Source organism: Pipistrellus hanaki (genome assembly GCF_964339955.1).
Source record: "Pipistrellus hanaki genome assembly, chromosome: 1".
NCBI lineage: Eukaryota > Metazoa > Chordata > Mammalia > Chiroptera > Vespertilionidae > Pipistrellus > Pipistrellus hanaki.
In genome coordinates, this window is record NC_140503.1 from 86,570,512 (window position 1) to 86,593,335 (window position 22,824).

General features: G+C 42.9%; 1 protein-coding gene across 1 annotated transcript; it reads left to right on the forward strand.

Annotated features, from left to right (window-relative positions):
- Window positions 1–4,740: 4,740 nt before the first annotated feature.
- Window positions 4,741–21,466, forward strand: PHYH (phytanoyl-CoA 2-hydroxylase). Its single transcript, XM_084876304.1, has 9 exons — window positions 4,741–5,044; window positions 7,124–7,179; window positions 8,935–9,045; window positions 9,649–9,817; window positions 12,822–12,903; window positions 14,531–14,712; window positions 16,729–16,878; window positions 18,974–19,108; window positions 21,160–21,466. The coding sequence occupies exons 1-9, from the start codon at window positions 4,970–4,972 to the stop codon at window positions 21,211–21,213; spliced, it is 1,014 nt and encodes a 337-aa protein (XP_084732430.1). The 5' UTR covers window positions 4,741–4,969; the 3' UTR covers window positions 21,214–21,466.
- Window positions 21,467–22,824: the final 1,358 nt, after the last annotated feature.

Consider the following 22,824-nt stretch of genomic DNA (forward strand, 5'->3'; position numbering starts at 1 on the left):
AGAGAAACATCGACCAGCTGCCTCTTGCACACCCCCTACCGGGGATGTGACCACAACCAATGTACATGCCCTTGACCGGAATTGAACCTGGGACCTTTCAGTCCGCAGACCGATGCTCTACCACAGCCAAATGGGTTTCGGCTATTTTATTGATTTTTTACAGAGAGAGGGAGGGAGGGAGGGAGAGAGTGCTAGAAATATCCATCAGCCACCCGAAACCAAGGTATATGCCCTTGACTGGAATCGAACCTGGGACCTTTCAGCCCACAGGCCAACGCTCTATCCCCTAAGCCAATCCGGTTTTGGCAAGTTTTGAAATGAGAATCAGCCATTGGATGCTCGACATGGTGGTCACTGGTGAATTTGATGAAAACAGTTGCAATGAAATGATGAGTGTAAAATATTGACTGACAAAATTAGAGGAGAAAAAATGGAGACTGAGTTTATGCAAATGTTTTCAAGTTTTGCTGCAAAAAGATGGATAAATGTGAGTGATAATTAGAAAAAATTGAATCAATAGGAGGCTTATATGAGACAGGAAATAACAGCATGCTTGTATGTTGATTGTAGGTAGGGCATAACCAACTTAGAGAAGAATTGCTGAAACAAGGTTCGCCAACAGTCCAGGCAGGGGATGGGAGTTAATGCCGTACAGGAGGCCTGGCTTTCCTCGGAGCAATGAATGGTCCTGTAGTTGCAGAGAACACTGAGAATGGGCAGAGTTGCAGGAAGATGGCAAGTATGCTTGCTTCTTTTTGGTGTATGAATGGATTAAATGAACTTTAAAACCTGCTACCAAATTACTTGACCTACAGTCATATCTACTCTTCTTAGGAGGGAATGAATGGCATTTGGGGGCAGGGAGGAGTGAGGGTGCATTTTTCAATCTGGAATTGATGACAATTTCTCATTTTTTTTCTTTTTTTTTTAATAAATTTTTATTGTTCATATTATTACAAGTGTTCCTTTCCCCCCCCCTTCCCACCCCACCCTCTGCCCTTTCCCCACTCCCCATTGTCCTCATCCATAGGTGCACAGTTTATGTTCAGTCTCTTCCCACACCCCCCTCTCCTCTTTTCCCCAAGAATCATCAGTTCACTCCCCTTCCATACCTCTGATTCTATTATATTCCACAGTTAATATTGTTCATCAGATTTTTTTTTTAATTTCCTTGGTTTTTAGATTCACTTGTTGATAGTTACATATTTGTTGTTCATAATTTTTATCTTTATTTACTTTCTCTTCTGAAAGAACCCCCTTCAGCAATTCATATAATTCTGGTTTGGTGGTGATGAACTCCTTTAGCTTTTTTTTATTAGTAAAGCTCTTTATCTGACCTTCGATTCTGAGTGATAGCTTTGCTGGGTAGAGTATTTTTGGCTGTAGGTTCTTGCTATTCATCACCTTGAATATTTCTTGCCATTCCCGTCATATGATGACATTTTCTTAAGTGTGAACAATACTTGAACAATTTCATCCAAGGTTTTCTTAGCTCATACTCCTTTTTCATAGCTGCTCAAATACGGCTATTTTAAAAAATTATTTTCTGCCCGGCCAGCATGACTCAGTGGTTGAGTGTTGACCTATGAACCAGGAGGTCACAGGTTTGGGCTGGATCCCCTACATGAAGTATGCAGGAGGCAGCTGGTTAATGATTCTCATCATTGATGTTTCTATCTCTCCCTCTCCCTTCCAATCTGAAATCAATAAAAATATATTTTGGTGGGGGTGGGGGGGTCATTTTCTTTAACTTACACGTTTGGGGGAAACTTGAAAATTCTGTTTCAACATCTTCAAGGTCACTTTCAATATTTAGATAAACTAAGCACATTACTTGAAGAGGTAAATTTGAAACAATATTCAAAATTCCAACTTTAATAAGAAATGAGTAAATACCAAACTCTGAAGGAGAAATGATCATTCTTGTGATAATGTTTACATTCCATTAATAATTCTGTTTCAATAGTTCTAAAAATATTTTTATATTCACACAATTACTAAATATAACTACTTAAGGCATTTCCAAATCCTAATTGCTATTTAAAAAACCTATTAAAATTCATCAAATTGCCTCTTTACCTAAGAAAAAATTACTGTTTTAATTCCCCATGGGATCTTAAATAAAAAAATCTTAAACCAATTTTAAAAACGCAGATAACAATTGGAAGTATTCAAGGATTTCCTTCATCTCTTTTAATAATCATAAACTTAAACACATCCTTTGTATAAATGCCTTAAGGTAGGGAGGGCAGGGATTTTCACACACTTGTGAAATGAGGGTATTTTAAGGGAACATTAAAATTACAGGTGTAGACCCGCCAGCTCAGCTCAGTGGTTGAGTGTTGACCAGGAGGTCACCTTTCAATTCCTGGTCAAGGCATGTGCCCAGTTTGCTGGCTCAATCCCCAGTGTGGGGCGTGCAGATGGCAGCCAATCAATGATTTTCTTTTAGCATTGATGTTTTTATCTTTTCCCTTTCCCTTCCTCTATGAAATCAGTAAAAATATATATATATTTTTTAAATTACAGATGTAGATAGCTTCATCTCGCTTGTATTTCTCATTGGTCAGGAAGGCCATAACTTTCAGGGCCTGTGAGGATAAACGTCCAGATTTTTAAATGATTCAGGTAGGTGTGAATTGAATTTACATTTTTAGTTTTTATATTTCTCCCAGCACTCCCCACTTTTACCAGGTGGGGGCAGTAAGGAGACACCTAATGGTCTGTTCCCAGTACCTTTAGGATTTTTCCTCAGAAGCAGTCTATTTCCTATACCTGCCCAAGGCCAGATACCTCATTTTAAACCTAAGGGCTTCTCCTTGTCCTGTTGACAAGTTCAGGGTCAGGTTCAGCCAAGGGATGATCAGTCTGGGGACATGAAGTTAAAGGCTAATAAGAGAAGGCCCCGGGCATTTAAGGAATCTGGGAGTGTGGCAGGGAGGAATCATGGAAAAAGAATCAAGAACCCAAAGGTGAAGGCCAAAGGACAGGACTTGCTCAGATGCTGACTTTCCCCTTTCTGCCTTAGAAAACAGGCAGTAGCTAATAATTCAGAGCTCTGGACTGCTTCTCTCCTTAACTATGGCAGTTTCATCATATTGGATAAGCTCACCACTTAAGAAATGATGACATGTTTATGAGGAGGAACATTCTGGAAGTAACTCTTTAAGCTAAAGAAACAATGGGGGGAAAAGAAACAATGAGATTCTGAGTGCAACATCTGTAGATACTGGAGGAAAAGGGATCTCAAAGAAAGAACTTACAGTTCTTACAGCTACTATGGAAAACAGTATGAAGGTTTCTCAAAAATTTTAAAAATAGAACTGCCATATGATCCAGCAATCCCACTTCTGGGTATTTATCCAAAGATAGTGAAATCAGGATCTCAAAGACATATCTGCACTCCCATATAATAGCCAAGCTACGCAAATAACCTACATGTCTATTGACAGATGAATGGGTAAAGAAAACGTGGTATATACACAAAATGGAATGTTTTTCAGCTTTAGTAAAGAGGGAGGGCCCTGGCATGGCAGGTCAGCTCAGTTGGTTAAAGCGTCATCCTGATAACCCAGGTGTGATCCCTGGTCAGGACACAAACAGGAATCAACTAATGAGTGCGTAAGTAAGAAACAACAAATCAATGTTTTTCTCCCTCCCTTTCTCTCTAAAATCAATAGAAGTAGTAGTAGTAGTAGTAATAATAGGGGCGAGAGGTAAGAGAGCAACCAAAGGACTTGTATGCATGCATATAAGCATGACCCATGGACACAGATAGTAACGGGGTGAGGGCATGTGCTGGGGGGGGGGGGGAGGAATAGCCGGGAGAGATCAATGGGGGGGGAAAAGGAAACGTATGTAATACTTTAAACAATAAAGAATTAAAAAAATAAATAAAGGGGGAAATCCTGCAATTGCCTCAACATGGATGGATCTTGAGGACTTTATGCTAAGTGAGAAAAACTAGTCACAAAAGGACACATACTAGTTATCTGTGGAATCTAAGAGTCAAACTCATTGAAGCAAAGAGTGAAGTGGTGTTTGCCAGGGGCCGTTGGGAGGGGAAAATGGAGAGGTGTTAATCCAAGGGTACAAAGTTTCAGTTATGCAAGATGAATAGTTCTAGATATCTACAATGCAGTCTAGTGCTGAAAATTTGCTGAGAGTAGATTGTATCTATTACCATAAGCACAAAAATGATGATAAAGCATGTGAGGAAAATTTGAGAGATCTCCTCTCACATGGATGTTCATGGCCTTGATGGTCTGGATGAGTTTCACCAGTGTATATGTACTTATCCCCAAATCAGAATTGAAAAAAAAAAAATTCTAGTTCTTTTTAAAAATATATATTTTATTGATTTTTTTTTACAGAAAATAAGGGAGAAGGATAAGAGAGTTAGAAACATCAATCAGCTGCCTCCTGCACACTCCCCACTGGGAATGTGCCTGCAACTAAGGTATATGCCCTTGACCAGAATCAAACCTTCAGTGGACGCTCTATCCACTGAGCCAAACCACCCAGGGCAAAAAATTCTAGTTCTTTAGGAAATTTAAAATTATACTAGACTGTGTGGATCAGACATTTCAGTGTGTCATTTATTTCATGCTCTTCCTTTTTAAGGACCAGGTTCTAACATTTGGGACTGGACCCCCCCCCCAAAAAAAAAAAATTAAATGCGTTCTTAACAGCATGTTACTTGTAGAGCTGAACATACACATTTTTATTCTTTCAGCAGCTTAGTGGAAGGAGCAGTCACGTGGAACAACATATCCGAAACTACGCAGTTAAGAATGTGGGTCACGTTGCGGTTCACTTTCTTACTGGGTGACCTTGGTCCCGTAGCCCTCCAAGCGGAGGAGGCGGGGCCCGCACAGGCCACGCCCCTCATGGCGGGGCGGGGCAGGGGCGGGGCCGCTCGCAGGACCAAGTAGCGGCGCGCCCGGCCGCCGTCCTTCCCTCTGCCGCCATGGACGGGGCCCGCGCCGCCTCCCGCCTGCGCGTCGTGCTGGGCCACCTCGGCTGCCCCTCGGCCGGGGCCGTCGTATCCTTTGGGCTGCGCGGGGCGCGGGCTGGGAGGGTGGGGGCCTCAGGGCGATCGCAGATCCGCCGCGGAGGTTCTCCCCCTCCCTCCGCGCCCGGTCCGTGAGATGGGCACTGCCCTTCCGGCGCGAGGGGCCGGGGAAGGGCGCACCCCCAGGCGCCGTGCCCGCTGCCGGGGGCGACGGGGCGTCCCTCCGGCCTCCCGCGCGTGGCCGCGGTCCCCTGCTGGCCACCTGGGGGGGTTCTCTGGGTGGACCTCCGCGGCGCCCGGACACCACACGTCCCCGCGCAGCGCCCGGGGCCGGCGCACAGCGGCTGGAGGAGGCGGGCGGCAGGGCCTCCGCGGGGACCCCTGCCCTCCGCGCTGGGGAGGGAGCTGCCTGTCGGTCGCGCCCTCAGCTCTTCCCGCCGAGCTCCGGGCTGGACCCCCAGGCCAGGCGCTCTCACTGCCCCCAGGAAGGACTTGGCCTCTGGACTCGGCTTCGGGAGGAACCCGGGAGGGAATGGGGCGCAGCAGGGTTGGGTCCGGAAAGCTGTCCTACAGCATACCGCACGCAAATCAAACCCCGTTTTAGAGCTGTACCTGCTGCTCAGATGAAGCGTTCTCTTTCGGGGCGCACTTTCGGAAGCTCCCTGTAAAACTCTGCCTGGGGCTGCTCCCTAAGACCGCCTGGACACGGGATCCTGAAACCTCATGACTGGACCAGCTGTTTCTTTTACTTTCATTCTTGCTTTCCAGCTGAGTGCCAAGCGGCGATGCATCCGAGCCCCTTTGCATTTACTATCGCGTCCATAGCCGGGTGAAGGGAAGCAGGGTATTACATAATCTCGTTTTCCAGGTGAGAAAGTTGAAGCTGGGCGACATGAAAACTCTGGACCAAGGTCGTTTAACTAACGCAGTGTTTGACAGCGTGTGGTCCTGGGACATCAACACTCCATGGAAGCTGGTTAGAAGTGTAGATTTTCAAGCTCATCTCAGACCTAGGGAATCAAAATCCTTGCCGTTTCTGACACATGCTCAACTGAGAGAATCACTGCTGTGTTGAGACTAGATATAATCAATTGAGGTTCCTCTCCACTCTGTAACTACTTTGAAATTTGATATCCTGATCTTGCTGTTTCTTGCTATAATTGCGTCAAGGTCAGAACTCAGTGTTTTCACATTAATTCCTTTTTTTTTTTTTTTTTTTGGCACTGGAATGTTGACCTTTGAACTGTCCTGGCAATCATGTTTGTTTGTTTGTTTGTTTTCCCTGAGAATAGTTGACAAAGGTCATGAACTCTGCCACATGAAAAACAGTAGCTAGTAATTCTGACTCCTGACCTGTCTTTCTTTTGGACTATAACATTGTTCCAGTTATATAAGATGTCATTTAAAAATAACATGTTTACGAGAAGGGGCATTCTGAAAATAACTCTTTAAACTAAAGATATGATTTTTTAAAATGAAGAAAAGCAACAATAGATGCTAAATCAACAATCTATAGTTACTGGAGAAAAAAAATTAGAACAAATTACTAGTCCTTTAAAATTATATTTGACTGCGTGGATTATACTTTTCTTGGAATCATTGTTTATTTTATAGGTTTTTTAATTGACCAGCCAAATTGTTTCTAATACTTTGGCCTGGACTCCAAGTAAATTAAATACCTCTTTTGACTAGCACGTGTTTCTCCTTCTAGAATTGACCCTTTAATTTTTATTCACTCAGTTTAGTGGAAGGAATAGTCATGTGGAATAAAATAGATGGAAGCTATGAAGGAAAGGTTGTGGGTCAAGTCTTGGCTCAGCCACTTTCTGTTGGGTGACCTTGGACCAGCTGCTGAGCCCTTCAGGCCGAGGTTTCCTGCTCTGAGTGGCAGGACTGATCTCAGCTTCCGGCTCCCTCCTCAGTGGGTGGGAGTGAAATGAAGAGAGGAAGCAGCAGTATGTAACAGTCAGAGGTTCTCTGCATAAACAGTTTGCTTGATATCTGTTTGGGATCAGTCTTCCCATGTGAGAGCCAATCCAGTTTTTCTAGAAACTCGTTTCTAGAAAAGTCTGACGCCTACATTTTTATTTGCCTTAATTCGCATCCTAGATAGCTCACCCCACTGCAGGAGCTGTTTCTTCTGCCAGTTTCCATCCTCAATTCCAGTAAGTAGATCTAATTTTAATTTTTAACCATACAATGCATATAAAGGCTCTTCTAGTGGTAACTAGGACATAAAACCCAATATATCCTGTTGCCTGGTAACAATTCATTCTGCAAAGCCTCCATTTCCAGGACTTGTTCTAATTAGAACACTTGTGGAAATTTGTGAGGATCCTGACTTTAATTTTCTATATTTGTATTTTAAAATTCAGAAAGGAAAAAAATATCAGAAAAGGCACAATCTGGTGTTTAAAATTCAGGCATGCTATATCGTATTTAAATTCACCTGTCATATGCTCATAGGATACATCAGCTAACATCTTTAGTTTATCTCAAGTTACCTTTAAAGAAAAAAAATCTGATCTCCAGGAGTATTCTCACAAAGCCACAATTCCAACTAGAGGAATGGACTGGGTGATTTGAGTGTGTGTGTATGCTGTACACATATGTGCATTTTTAAAAATATATATATATTTTATTGATTTTTTACAGAGAGGAAGGGCGATAGAGAGTTAGAAACATTGATGAGAGAGAATCATCGATCAGCTGCCTCTTGCACACCCCCTACTGGGGATTTGCCCAGAGTCAAGGTACATGCCCTTGACTGGAATGGAACCTGGGACCTTTCAGTACGCAGGACGACACTCTATCCACTGAGCCAAATCGGTTTGGGTCATATGTGCATTTTTTTTATTTGATTTCTTTGGAGAATCCATGCACTAGACAATTAAAAATATAAAATCTGCCCTGGCCACAGTTGCTCAGTGGTCAGAGCATAGGCCTGCACACTGGAGGGTCTCGGGTTTGATTCCCCATCCAGGACAAGTACCTGAGTTGCAGGTCCCATCCCTCCCCAAGTCCCCCGGTTGGGACTCATGTGGGAGGCAACCAATCAATGTTTCTCTCTCCTACACTTCCTCCTCCCTTCCATTCTTTCTAACAATCAATCGGAAAAAGTATCCTCACTCCTTGGGTGAAGATTAAATATAATATATATAACCAGATTGTGCTCTTTTTGATATTTTTTTCTCCTTTCTGAATATATATGTGTGTGTGTGTGTGTGTGTGTGTGTGTGTGTATGTATTTCCAATCTTTTCATTACAAAACAAAATTTAAAGTCAGAGAAATAGAATCTTAAAAATCATATACATGTCAAAACCAGTTTGGCTCAGTGGATAGAGCGTCGGTCTGCGGACTGAAAGGTCCCAGGTTCCGGTCACAGGCATGTACATTGGTTGTGGGCACATCCCCAGTAGGGGGTGTGCAGGAGGCAGCTGGTCGATGATTCTCTCTCATCCACGTTTCTAACTCTCTATCCCTCTCCCTTCCTCTCTGTAAAAAATCAATAAAATATATCAAAAAAATTTTAACTCTTAAAAAAAAAATACAATTTCATTACATAAAGGTGTAGTCACTGTTAAAATTATTTTTGTACTTTTTAATAAATAGTAGCTTTATAAATTATAATAATATTTTATTATAATAAGCATTGTCCCTGCTATTTTATGCTGCTATTTTTAATGCCTGAGTCATATCCCATTGAATGGAGATATAATTCATTAATTCTTTCATTTCTTTGTGACAGTAGTTAATGCTTTGGACTTAAAGCTTTTTTTTTTTTTTTTTTTTCATATTACTTCCTTAAAGTCTTGGAAATAGAAATGCTGGATGGAAGGGTATCAGCATTTCTTGGGTTCTTGATACATATTGTTAGGTTGTGATTTGTGATTATTTAAGATGCATTTTTCTCCTTTAGGTATACTCTGGATAATAATGTTCTAAGCCTAGAACAGAGAAAATTTTATGAAGAAAATGGGTTTCTTGTCATTAAAAATTTGGTTTCTGATGCTGATATCGAACGCTTTAGGTATGGTAACTATTTGTTATTTTACAGAAGTGTATGTTTTATGCATGTGATGGGAATGTAATAAGATTAGCTTGTGCTCGTTTGGTGATTTGGCTCCTTAGGAAACTGGGCTCTGGAGCCAGACTGGCTGGCTTTAATATTAGCCTTACCAGGTAACGTTGTGTGTCCTGGGCATTTGCTCACCGTTCCCATAGTCTCTGTTCCCACATCTGTAAAATGGGGATAGTTATGTACTTATGACCTAGAGTTGTTGTTAAGGTAAACATATTGAGAGAGGACTTGGAACAGGGCCTGAAGTGCTGCTAGTGCTACAGAGGTGTTTGCTGTTCTTCAGGTGTAACCAAGTCACATGGATGTCCTCAGATGGGCTTCTAAGCTAAGGAGTATGTGAATTCTGGTAGTGAATTCCAGCCTCACAGTTAGGAGGCAGGGACTTCTGGCCATTTTCTCCTCCTTTGCTTCAGAATCATTCAACCTGGGGCTGGAGGCCAACTTAGTGCAGAGGCAATGCCCCCACCCACGCTGTGGATTTTTCCCAGAACAAGGTCAGGCAGGTGCTTGGAGCCAGCAGTGAGGACATTATTTGCCAACTTAATTTTCTAGGAATGAGTTTGAAAGACTCTGCAGACAAGAGGTAAAACCAGCTGGATTGATGTTAATGAAAGATGTGACCATTGCGAAGACAGACCTTGCTCCAAGTGAAAGAGTGATTACCAAGGCCCAAGATTTCCAGGAAGATGAGGAACTCTTCAGATACTGCACTCTCCCTGAGGTTCAAGACCTTGAATATTTTTTCCTCTGAGCTAACAGCCCATTTGCATGCTTGCCTCCGAAATCTGTTCTTTTTACTTCACTTAGCTCCTTTCTGCTGTGGTCCTAGAACAGTGGTTCTCCATGAGAGATGAGGGTATTTGCAATGTCTGGAGACATGCTTGGCCGTCACACATGGACAAGGAGGGATGGTGTGCTGCTGGCTTCTAAGGTGTAGAACCCAGGATGATGCTAATGGGGCTCCAGGATCCTATGCACAAAACAACCCCCTCCCCGAGGCAAATGATTATTCAGTCCCAGCTGTCAGTAATGCCCTGATTGAGAAACCGCACTGTAGAGTTTGTTAATTACCTTTGGTTGAGAAGGGAAGGAATTCTGTGTTAAAGAGAGAGTCTTTCTTACACTTGGTACAAGCGTATCAAAGGGTGAAATTGCTGAAGCTATTCAGTGTAAAGCCATTTCTTTTTTGTTTGGTTTTGTTTTATGAGTCTGGTCAGCTGAACTGTGAGTTTGATTTTAAATTTAGTTTTTAAAATAATTATTATTCTTTAAGAGCAATTCATGCTTATGAAAATATCCAGGTAGTCCAGAGGGGCATAAAGTGAAAAGTAAAGTCTCCCACCCATAGCCTTCTTCACTGCTCAGCTTTTATGTACTCATCTGGAATTATTTTGTGTATATGCCCCCACCTTGTACCATGGGAACATACTGGTTGTCACCCTGTTTTTTCCATTTCTGGGAGATCTTAGATATCTTTCCATTAGTATCTCTGGATCTACTTACATTTTTAAAACTACTGTGCCTTATTCCACTGCACACGTGTACCACAGTTCATGAACCACCCATTTAGAATGGTTTTAAAGGAGACATTACATATAGTACAATACTTATTAGAAATTATAACCCAAGGGCTGTTAGAGAATTTGACTCATAAAGAAAGACCGTACAGGTCTGTGGGGTCCAGCCCTAGGCATTGGTGGCTGAGGGGAAGTGGTCCTTCTGGACCATCCACTCATCTCAACCTCATGTTATGTGATGGACGTGGTAGCTCTGTGGGTGGTTCAGGGATGAGAAGCTCGAGATTGGAGGCCACGTGTGGTACATGAATTATCGGGATTTTCAGGTTTCCTACATTTCTAAAGTATGAACCATGTCTCTGGTGGTTCATGCAATAATGTTTAGAAGTTATGCAATATTTTAATAGCTATCTAGTTTAATGTGTATTGAAAACTAACCAGCACATCTAACCCATGATCTCAAGGATATTATTAATCAGGATAAGGCTAAGTTAAAACGAGTTAAAGAATCGTTAGCTAACTATATTGGAAAGTATGGCAAAAATGATGAGATGGCTTTTGAATGATTGAGGTTTAGGAAATACTGACCTAAGTGAAAAATAAACAAAAATGACAGGCTTTATAAAAAGCAACTATCAGGCCTGACTCCTCAGGCTTATTCCTCATACTCAAAATAATTCCAAATGAGTACAAAATTTGTGCACAGGTGACTAGGCCTGGCTGGCGATCATGAACGATCAGGTTCCCCACCTTCCTGCCTCCTCACCTCCTTCCCTTGCTGCCTGTGTTCTCCACCACCCACCCCCAGTTCCCAAGCCCCCAGCTCAGGCCCGGCCCTGATGGGGCATAATCGGGACCTGCCAGCCAGGGGGGTGACTGGGAGGCTGGCTGGCAGGCCCCAATCTTGATCAGGGCCTGCTGGGCCAAGGGGAGGGGCCATTGTGGTGGGCAGTCAGTGGGGAGGGACAGGGGAAGGGACCCAGGAGCTTGGCCACTGGCCATGAGGCGGGAATTAGCCCTCGGCCCCCCTGGGAAAGGGCCGCATCCACCGCCACCCACCCCTGGTTCCCCAGCCCAGCCCAGGGGCTTGGCCCTGACTGGGTGATTGGGGCCTGCCGCTGGGAATAGGAACCAGGAAGTTGGCCCACAAGCCCCACTGGTGATGGGGCCTGTGGCTGGGGGCAGCTCCTGCATTGAGCGTCTTCCCCCTGGTGGGCAGTGTATGCCATAGCGACCAGTTGTTCTGTTATAAAGGTTGTATAGGCTTTTTTATATATAGATTGCTTATACCCAAGATACCAAATAGCGAGAAAGCAGTAAAATGTGCTTCATTTTTTGGAGTCAGAATTGGAGTTTGAATATCAACTTTTTCATGTAGTTGACTCTGCCAGCTTGGGCAATTTATCGGCCTCAGACTTATTCATGGGGAATATTTGTTTTAAAGGGACATTAATTTTCAGGGATTACTCTGAGACTTAATTGGGCTGATTTCATAAAGCCCTGACAAGTAGTAGGCATTCAATGTTGAGTCCTTTCTGTACTTCACACTTCCCCAGGGGGATAGGTGCTGGAGGCAACACCCCAGCTGCTGGAGCCTGTGACCAATTCAGCCCGCCCTGTCACATGCTCTCATTGCGGCTTATTCTTCAACACCCTTCTTCCCACCAGACTGTGATGTAAACTCTGTGGGGTGTCCCGTTTCCTGTCCCTCTGCCTGGCTCACAGACCTCAGTAAAGAGCCGAGTGAACGGTCACACTGACTGTGCGGGTCCTCTGAGCTGCTGTTCCCCTTCCTTCGGGCTCCTCATGACAGCTGCGTGTGGGTTGGGTCCTGTCATGGTCCCTCCCCATGAGCAGTCTCCATGGAGGAGGAGGAAGCTAGCTTCTCACTGGGCAGCTGTCGTCAGCTCTGATTGAAAGAAGGGAATACCTGTCCTTCCCAGTCGGTCTCTCATAGAAACTTCTATCTCTCTTGTAGAAAAAGTGGTTAAGTTTCCAATAGGCTCTGAAAAGCCTATTAATTCAGAGTGTTAGAAATTTCCAATTCTTTCCAGGTCTCACTTTTTCAGGCTTTGTTGGCAATGTTGTGAGACTGGCTTTTTTAAACTGTTTGTCATCTTGGTTCTCATAAAGATATTTGTACTTTGTGCCACTTGCTTGTGCATCTGATTTCTCATGAACTCTCCCCCTCCCCCACCTTTCCTTTAGATTCTGAAATATGTGGAGTGCTTCACTGGACCCAACATCATGGCCATGCATACCATGCTGATAAACAAACCTCCCGACTCTGGTAAAGGCCTCTTATTTGTTCAGGGGAAGGAAAGCATGTTTTATTAAATACATCAGGTTGATGTTCTCACTATAGCCATGTCTGTAATAAGTGCTACACTTTGCATAAGTGAGCATGTGTACTGTTAAAAGAGCGACATCAGGCCTAAAATGCAATCCCTTGTGCTCGCCCACTCAGCACGCTGAGCCTTAATACCCAACCACGTTGCATTTCAGTTCCTCCCAGGAATGAAATCTTAACCAGTCAGTCTGGGTTTTCCCGGTCAGCACTAATGAGGTCATCTGCCCACCGGTCCCCCGCCCCTCCCCTAAAGGGACTGCCTGAACAGTCCTCTGGTCTAGTAACTTCCTTCTCCTCCACCATCCGCCTACCAAAGCCTTCCATTTGGCACAGCTCCTCCTGTCTGCTGCATTGAATGCTGCTCAATGCGGAAGTCATTCAATACAGCCAATTTAAATTTACCCACTTGAATTCTGTGTTTTACAGTACTTTAATTCAAAATAGCTTACATCATAACAACAGTTAGTATACGTAATAGTGATTTCATATATTAACTAGGGTTATTACTGCTGGATTTTCAGATGACAAGGTTCTTAAAAATTCAAGTTAAACAACAGTTTATATCACATAAGCTCCTATTATTCAACATCTCTAAGCTTTATTAACCATCCTCACCTGTGATAGTGTGAATTCTGCCTTTATTATTGTCATTAACAAAATTTAAACTATTTTTATAAATCATATACTACAGTTGTTCTTAAAATTTATTTTGCTTTCTAAAATATAGCTTCTGAAACCCTACTTCCTGAGAAACTAATTTGGATGGTAGTACTCAGGAATCTGCATTTTATTTACCGTCCCCTGATAATCTTATGCAGATGGCGGTAGGGCCACGCGGAGAAATGTTGCTATACCAGCGGTAGTAAATTTGCCATCAGAGTTCTTTTCATCTTTTCCACTTTTTCTTCCTCGAGAGCCAGGAGAGGCTTATGTGGCAGGCCTGTAGCTCAACATCACCAAGTCTCTCTCCCTGGATGACTGTTTGTCATCTTGGTTCTCATAAAGATAGTTGCAAGAGCCTGGAGAGATCAGGGGGCCTGGGAGTCAGAATCAGAGAGCAAAACCAGGGCGAAATGTAAATGTAAATGTGGTCGTGGCATCTCTGACTCTGCACAGTGATTATATACCAAATGCTTCTAGCTTGGTGAGGAAACCTCTTAGGGGCTTTTTTATTTATTAGGTAATTTAAAAAATTTTGCAGACTATCAGGAGACCTCAAAGTTGACCACTCTCTTCTATGTAATTAATTAAACTTTGTTTTTTAACACTAGGCCCTGTGCCTAACCTAGAGTCAGAAAGGAATAAAGCACAATAGAGATGATGACATATGTATGACTTGCTAGAAAAAGTGTGAGTACTCGGCTACCCGAAACCCAGAAAAAAATAGAGGATCCGGAGTCCCTGTGTTGATTTGATATTCCAATTTAGTGCTTATCACCTGAGGCAGATTTTCTAGAATCTAGAGCATTGTTTTATTTGATTGGCTTTTGCGGGGACTGGTCATTCTGTTTTTTTCAGGCGAAAGAGAAGGATTCTGAGCGTCTTTTAACAGCAGCTTCTCTTTCAGGCAAGAAGACATCCCGCCACCCCCTGCACCAGGACCTGCACTACTTCCCCTTCAGGCCCAGCAACAGCATCGTCTGTGCTTGGACGGCCATGGAGCACATTGACCGGAACAACGGCTGCCTGGTGGTGCTCCCCGGCACACACAAAGGCACCCTGAAGCCGCACGATTATCCCCAGTGGGAGGTGGGTCTGCTTACAGCGGAGTCTTGCTCAGACTCTTCCGTTGTTTTGATTTCCCATCCGTCTACATAAAGAGCCGTACCCATGGGATGGCATTTCCTTTCACAGCCGAACATTGGTCTAGGATTTGGAATCCTCATCAGGGAAAATTCAAGGATGTTAGATAAAGTACTCATTTTTGAACTTTCAACAAGGGTTTGAAAGCCAATCAACACAGGGAACTTTGGTGGGATAGGAGATTATAGAGCCTAATTTGCAAAGGTAAGACATACACATTGCACAGCCAGATGCATGCAAAGGTAAGACATACACATTGCACAGCCAGAAGGTGCCAAGTAATTGTTACACAGTGATTGATGGCTCCTGGAGTGAAAAGAGGGCGGGCTCATCTTCCCGCCGGAGAGAGCGGCAGAAGCTCTGGGAGGATGGAGCAGTATTCCACTGCGTGGCTGTCCCACGGCTGATTCAGCTGTTAATGCTGAAGAAGTGATGAGACCAATCTGGTTCTTCAAGACCAATTATCTTGGGTGTGGCACAGGATGTATTGAAGATGTAGGAGTCCAGAGGCGGGGAAACCAGAGTGGAGACTTTGTGCTTTAGGTGTAAGGCAGTACATCTTGCAGCCCCATAATGATGGTCAGAATGGGAAGAGCACCTGTTATTAAGGCAGAAAGAATGAATGTGGTCCTGTAGGAAGTAAAGGGAATATAGCTTTAAAGACTTCTGTCTTTTTTTAAAAAATATGTTTTACTGATTTTTTACAGAGAGGAAGGGAGAGGGATAGAGAGTTAGAAATATCGATGAGAGAGAAACATCAATCAGCTGCCTCCTGCATAATTCCTACTGAGGATGTGCTTGCAACCAAGGTACATGCCCTTGACCGGAATCGAACCTGGGGCATTTCAGTCCGCAGACTGACGCTCTATTCACTGAGCCAAACCGGTTAGGGCTAAAGACTTCTGTCTTAGTGAGACTTGGTGTGCTGATGAATAGTGCTAAGTAAAAAAAAAAAAAGAGAGAGAGAGAGAGAGACTGGATTTTGACATAAAATCTGAAATTGTGAGATTTGTCAATTAAGGTGAGGTTTAGGGAAGGTTTGGTGCAGACAAAAGGGAGTGCTTTTGGAGAGCCGCAGGTCTTGCTCAGTCCCTGGAAGGCTGGCTAGGCCTGATGTATTATAGCTCGGTGGGAAGAATGGGTTGGGGCACTTGATGTGGGCAGTTGAACCCTGACTGTGTCTGGTCTCTTCCATCCTCTGCTCAGATTTGAATCTGAGTGGCCGAAATGGGGGGGTCAGTTTGGCTTAGCTTGGGGCATATTCCCCATGGCCAGGAGAGAAGTGCACTGGACCAAAGTCCTAACAGAGTTCAGGCTTAGGAGGGGAGATGGGATACTGCCTCTACCCCGGGACAGCAGCCCCCACCCCCTCATAAAGGCTTGTAAGCTTTAAATCACTTCTCACTGTAGTTTTTAATAAAGACATAGCCTTTCCCTAAAGCAATAGCTAACTTTGGAAGCAGTTATAAACAAACAGTGTTATAATTTGTGATTCTTCTTTCTTTTACTCTGGACGAGACATGAGCTCAGAAAATTGAACATTCCCCCCCCCTAGTTTTGGAGAATAGTTTCTCAGGGATACTCTTGAATCACAGGAGAATGATTTATGTGAAGTTCCAGGTGAGGAGACTACCATGCTGAGAAAGAATGATCATGGGTTCGGGCTGGAAAGTTCTGCATTAACCGGAAAATGCAAAGCTGACCTAGAGCTTCATTTATTATTCAGTAACAAAGGGTAGGAAGAAATTCCAAAGTTTTTATTTGTTAAAAAAAAATCTGTGATTTTAATATCAACAGGTGACTTTTAAAAGCCAGACATCAGACAAGCTTTTGTATAGTTACATTTTTTAAAAGAATCTCCTCTTGGAAGAACTTAAAGTACCTTTGCTTTACCTGATGATCTATAAAGTTTGTAATTACTGGCGTCCTCAAATACAGACTTGGCTCTCTTTTGTGTGCTAGGGGGGAGTTAACATCATGTTCCACGGGATCCAGGACTATGATGAAAACAATGCCCGGGTTCACCTTGTGATGGAGAAGGGAGACACCGTTTTCTTCCATCCTTTGCTCATCCATGGATCTGGTCAGAACAGAACTCAAGGATTCCGGAAGGTATGCATTAATATAACAGCACTTTTCAAAGATGAATGCTCAAACACAAAAATGCCAAGATTATTGAAATTTAAAAGATTTGACACTTTTGCTATAGCCGGTATCTCAGTAGTTAGAGCATTGACCTGTGCACCAGAGGATCACAGGTTCCATTCCCAGTCAAGGTCAGATACTTGGGTTGCAAGTTTGATCCCTGGCATGTGTGGGAGGCAATCAATCCATGTGTCTCTCTCAACAACAATGACGTGTGTGTGTCTCTCCATCTCTCTAGCTCTCTCTGTCCTCTCATCCCTTCCTCCCCTTCACTCTCTCTCTCTCAAAAAAAAAAGAAAAAATCACTGGAAAAAATATCCTTGAGTGAGGATTAACAACAACAACAATAAAAAAGATTTGTGACTTTTAACTAAACTAACCTTTAGTCCAATTTAATTGCCAGGAAATACATTTCATGCTTTTTTTGCTCAGATCAGTAAGAAGCCAGGAGACCTCAGGATCCCATTCATGATTTGCTTCAGAGCCAGAGCTTTCTTGGGAGCTGACAGCCTGTGCTTTGGAGGCAAAAACCATTGCTACATACTAAAATAATAAAGTTTTGAATGTGGTATATAGCTCATAGAAACCTTATAACAGAAAAGTTTATAGTATCATTGCTATTGAAAAAAATATTGATCATATTCAAAAAATAGTTTCTGAATTGGCTGTCCAGAAATTAGATTTAGCAAGCAGTCATTGTTTTCACCCCTCAGTGTTAGAGAATTTTTTTAAAAAAATATATTTTTTATTGATTTCAAAGAGGAAGGGAGAGGGAGAGAGAGAAACATCAATGAGAGAGAGAATCATTGATTGGCTGGGGATTGAGCCTGCAACCCAGACATGTGCTCTTTTTTTTTTTTTTTTTTAAACATTTTTTAAAATATATTTTATTGATATTTTACAGAGAGGAAGGGAGAGAGATAGAGAGCTAGAAACGTTGATGAGAGAGAAACATCGACCAGCTGCCTCTTGCACAACCCCTACCGAGGATGTGCCTGCAACCAACATACATGCCCTTGACCAGAATCGAACCTGGGACCTTTCAGTCCACAGACCGATGCTCTACCGCTGAGCCAAACTGGCTTCGGCGAGACATGTGCTCTTGACAGGAATTGAACTTGGGACCCTTTAGTCTGCAGGCCGAAGCTCTATCCAGTGAGCCAAACCAGCCAGGATTTCGAGATTCTAAACTTAATGATTTCATTGCTTACATTAAAACTTGACAAATTTCTCATAAATTCGCAATTTCTCATTTCTCTAAAATTCAGCACATCTGGCAGAACTGTGGTGTGGACTCACCTGTCCCCCCTGATAACATGACTGTCATACTAACTATTGGGGGCTTCTCTGGGCTCAGTGAGGCTGTTCGGTTGTTATGACAACCCCAGTTGTCTCCCTGAAGCAGAGAGTTCGTTGCCAGGTCTCACCTTGCATTCATTCATATTTCCACCGGGCTCAGCGGGGCCAGGATGAGGGTGAGGTGAGAAGGCACTCTCTTCAGGGGCAGAATTTAAGGGGCAGCGACTAAAAAAACTAAAGAATCCAGTTAAACAATATTTGTTACAATATTTCAAAATCACTGCAAAAAAAAATCCATAATGAGCACAGTGCCAACAATTTGAATCTGAGTGGCTGCAGTGGGAGATTCTTCACCGGATCAGGCGGTTTCCTAGCATAGACCTCAGCCCTGCCAAGCGGGGTAGAGACCACAGTACAAAACATGAGGAGTTTAATATGCTGATTTAGCATCTTTTCAATATTTTTTTCAACTACTTAAGACCTCTGACTTAATGGAATTATATTCCCTGCCCTATAAATGCCTTTTGAAAATAAATACCACAGCTAGTTAAAAAAAATCTCTTGCAATTTCTCAAGCAGCCTTTAGCTGAGAGAAGGAAAAACTACTGAGCCACAAGGAGACGGATTTAAGGCACCATGGAAGAGCTTTCAATCTAGAAATCAAATGCTGAGTGAAATAACCGACTTTCTAAAAGAAACGTTGCTTGGTTGCTGGTGTTGATGTGATTTTACCCGTTAATATTAATTGGTTCACTTTGCCCAGGCAATTTCCTGCCATTTTGCCAGTGCCAACTGCCACTACATCGATGTGAAGGGCACCAGTCAAGAAAACATTGAGAACGAAATTGTGTCGTTAGCAGAAAAGCTGTACGGAGTGAAAGATGGTGTCTCCCTGAAGGTAAGTGCATGAAATGACAAGGGAAAGGTCTCGGTTTTTGTCTTTTCTTCAGGTGCTTACGAATCCTCCTCGTTGATTTAACGTGAGGGTGGAAGTGCTTGTGGTGGGAGCTCGCTGCAGGGACGTGGCTGAGACCCACGGAGAATGCCCGTGGATCTCAGTTTGCACGGCTTCCCGGTGCGGGAGCTGAGGGCGCGCTGGCGTCTCTGTGAACTCGGGCTGTCCTGGCGAAGGCAGGCTACCTTGGTCCAGGACAGTCAGACAGGATAGAAAATAGGAAACATATTCGAGGTCAGGAAATGAAGGATGACAGACTACCTCCGGAATGAACATAAGGAAAGTTAAAGGTTTGGACTAGCAATCATAGTCCTCCTTTATTTGTAGAGAATAGAAATTTATACATTTGGAAATCCAATAAGACTCCCAGGAAGCAATTCTTAGGCAAGTGTTTGTTTGCATGCACAGAGATAGATCGCTAACGCTTATCAATAAGAGCTGTGAGATACTTCATATGCTTTCCTCATTCATACACATCACTTGTAAATTATTTGCTTTTAATTAGGGAACATTCAGTGCTGATGAGGATCAATAGAAAAATTATCAGTCAAGGCAATAGACATATTTGCTTTGTAGACTATGTATACCTTAGCCTGGGAGCCAAGAAGCTGATCAGTTTTTAAATTTACATTAGGTAGTCATAAATGAATGCATTTCCTCTGGGGCGACAGGACCCTCGCACAGATGGAGCTTTCCAGTTCTGTGAAGAGCACTGAACGGGAATCATTTTCTGAACACCTCCCCAGCTCAAGAATCTTATTTTGCCCTTTACTCCTTTCTCCCCGTAGAATCTATGAATGTACCCCATCTCTGAAAATGCTCTGATCTCACATTTGCAGATTCTAGAAAATATCATCTTTCTCCCTTTGTCCAATATGTAAAATGGCTTACAAAGGCAATGTAGTTTATCAACACAGTTGTGGTTTCCGTCCAACACCCTGAATTTTAAGGCAGGGAAAAAGTATACATTCAGTTTGAGGTTTGTCATTATTATTTTTTTTAATATATTTTATTGATTTTGTACAAAGACGAAGGGAGAGAGATAGAGAGTTAGAAACATTGATGAGAGAGAGTCATCAATCAGCTGCCTCTTGCACACCCCCTACTGGGGATGTGCCCACAACCAAGGTACATGTCCTTGACCGGAATCAAATCCGGGACCCTTCAGTCCCCAAGCCGATGCTCTATCCATTGAGCCAAACCGGTCTCGGTGTGAGGTTTGTCATTATTACACTAAATGCATTACCCCCTGTATTTATTTTAGTTACCTTCAAAGTTACAGTTTATCAATTTTACTTACAATAGCAATACAAAATTTAGCTCTATAGTTCTTTTAAGGTACAAACAAGAGCATTTTCATACTCTTTTTCTTATTTTCTTCACCAAAATCTAATGCAGCAGTCATTAGAGCTGCATGCTCCTAATGAGAAAATCGTCCAAGAGGTGGGCCTGTTACGTGACAAAAGCTAGACTTCAGAATCAGGTTGAATTCCAAAATCGTTCTCTCTATACCTTGCTGGTTGCCCAAAAATAAAAAAGAAATAAGAAATAAATTTAAAAGTCTGAATTGTTTTATGAAGAACAAAGAAAAAGCAAATAAACCAGTAACTTATAGCATCATTGGCATGATTATGACCTAATCAGGAGCAGAGGACTCAAAATGACCAAACTGAAGGCAGGAAGTTGGGTAGTATACTGTGTGTACTGAGACCGAGCGTCATAATCAGCCAGCTGCGGACCGGTGACCAACACGGGGGCCCAGTGCAACAGGGCTGACAGCTGGGGGGCTCCCTGCCTTAGATTGTTGACCATGATGTTAGATGTTGGCAAGTAAATCGGAGCCTCAGAATATGGTGTATCTGACAGGACTATTGTGGAGGTTTCCACATCCCGTTTCCCCTCCCCTCCATTTAACCATTTGTAGATGCTAGAAATTTGCTTTCTTTTATGGTGAAGAGACAAACTGAACTCCTTTTGTTTGGCATTATTTCCAGGATGTTTGGAGATTTCGAGGACGGCTTGTGAAAGGACAAAGAGTCAGCCTTTGAAACAGCTCTTTGCTATAACTCTTTTTTAAAAAATCAAAATGAAATGAGGTTTCTAAAAAATATTTTCTTAATGAGATGACACAATCTTTCTTTCACTTGTTAACAAATCAGAATGCATATATCAGGTACCTAATTGCATGTGGGCAATTTTGCAGTGCAGTGGTGTTGCTTTTATAAATGTAAAAGTGAAATAGTATTAATTTTAAGAAAAATGAAGTTAGGGTTGCAACCAAATAAAGGTAATTCTGCATAATTTAAGTGTGTTAAATCCGTTTGTTTATTTTTTTCATTCAATTTGCTCTTTTAAAAAATTTATTTATTAAATTGATTGGGGCCAATTAGCTCTTTACCCAGACAGAAATAAATGCTTTGAAATTCAGGTTGGGCTGAGTTTTATATTCCTCTCCTGGAAAACATACCACCTACTTACATCATGTCACGAGAGACTTCTTTTCACATATAGGACAGTGTATAGCGCAGGCACACTGATTGGCGGGCAGGAGACGGGCGTCCTGGAGGCGGATGCTAGTGCTCTGACCAGGATGCCTCACCAGCCACCCTCCCGAGGAAAACGGACTGTCCAGGTCTTTCCAAAGGAGGAAGACAAGGGTAACATCTGCTCTTCCTTCTTGGGCAGGGCAGCCGAAACCCTTCAGGATTTATGGTCAGGGGAAAAAAGGTGTGTTAGGTGAGGCAAGGGCAGGGAAGAGAGGCGATAAGAGAAAGTACAGGACAGTTTGTTCATTAGGCAACACATCTCTATAAAAAATACACTGATACTGTGCCTACCTATCAGAAACAAAACCAAACAGGACCAGTTCTCTTCAGGTGCGTGTCTCGGTTGCCGAAGTGTTGTTCTGTGCATTACAAGGCTGCAGGTTCAATTCCTGGTCAGGGCACATACCTGGGTTGCGGGTTGGGTACTCCTCCCCTCCCCCCACACACCCCACACCCTTGGTAGGGCTCATATGGGAAGAAGCTGATCAATGCTTCTCTTCTCTCTCTCTCTCTCTCTCTCTCTCTCTCTCTCTCTCTCTCTCTCTCTCTCTCTCTCATTTCTAATCAATGAACATATCCTTGGGTGAAGATTAAAGGGAAATGGAAAAATAAATACAATGATCCAATCAGCAATTCTTCTGAGTAGTTACCTAAAATAATTGAAAGTGGTCTCAAAGAGATATGTGTACACTATGTTCATAGCGGCATTACTTACAGTAGCTGAAAGGTGAAAGCAACCCCCGAGTTCATGAAAGGATGAGTGGATAAACTAAATGTGGCCTCTACATACAATGGAATATTATTCAGCGTTAAAAAGGAAGAAAATGCCAACACATGCTATAGTGTGGATGAACTGTGAGGATGTTATGCTAATACTCCAATAAGAAAAGGACAGATGTTGTATCGTTCTGCCTGTTTGAGGTACCCAGAGTAATCACATTTATAGGATAGAAAGCAGAATGGTGGCTGCTATGGGCTGGGGGTGGGAGGTGAGTGTTTAATGGACAGTTTGGGAAGATGAAAAAGAGTTCTGGAGATGGACGGTTGCACAACAAGGGGAAGGTAGTTAATGCCATTGAACCATAGACTTAAAAAATGGTTAAGATGATAACT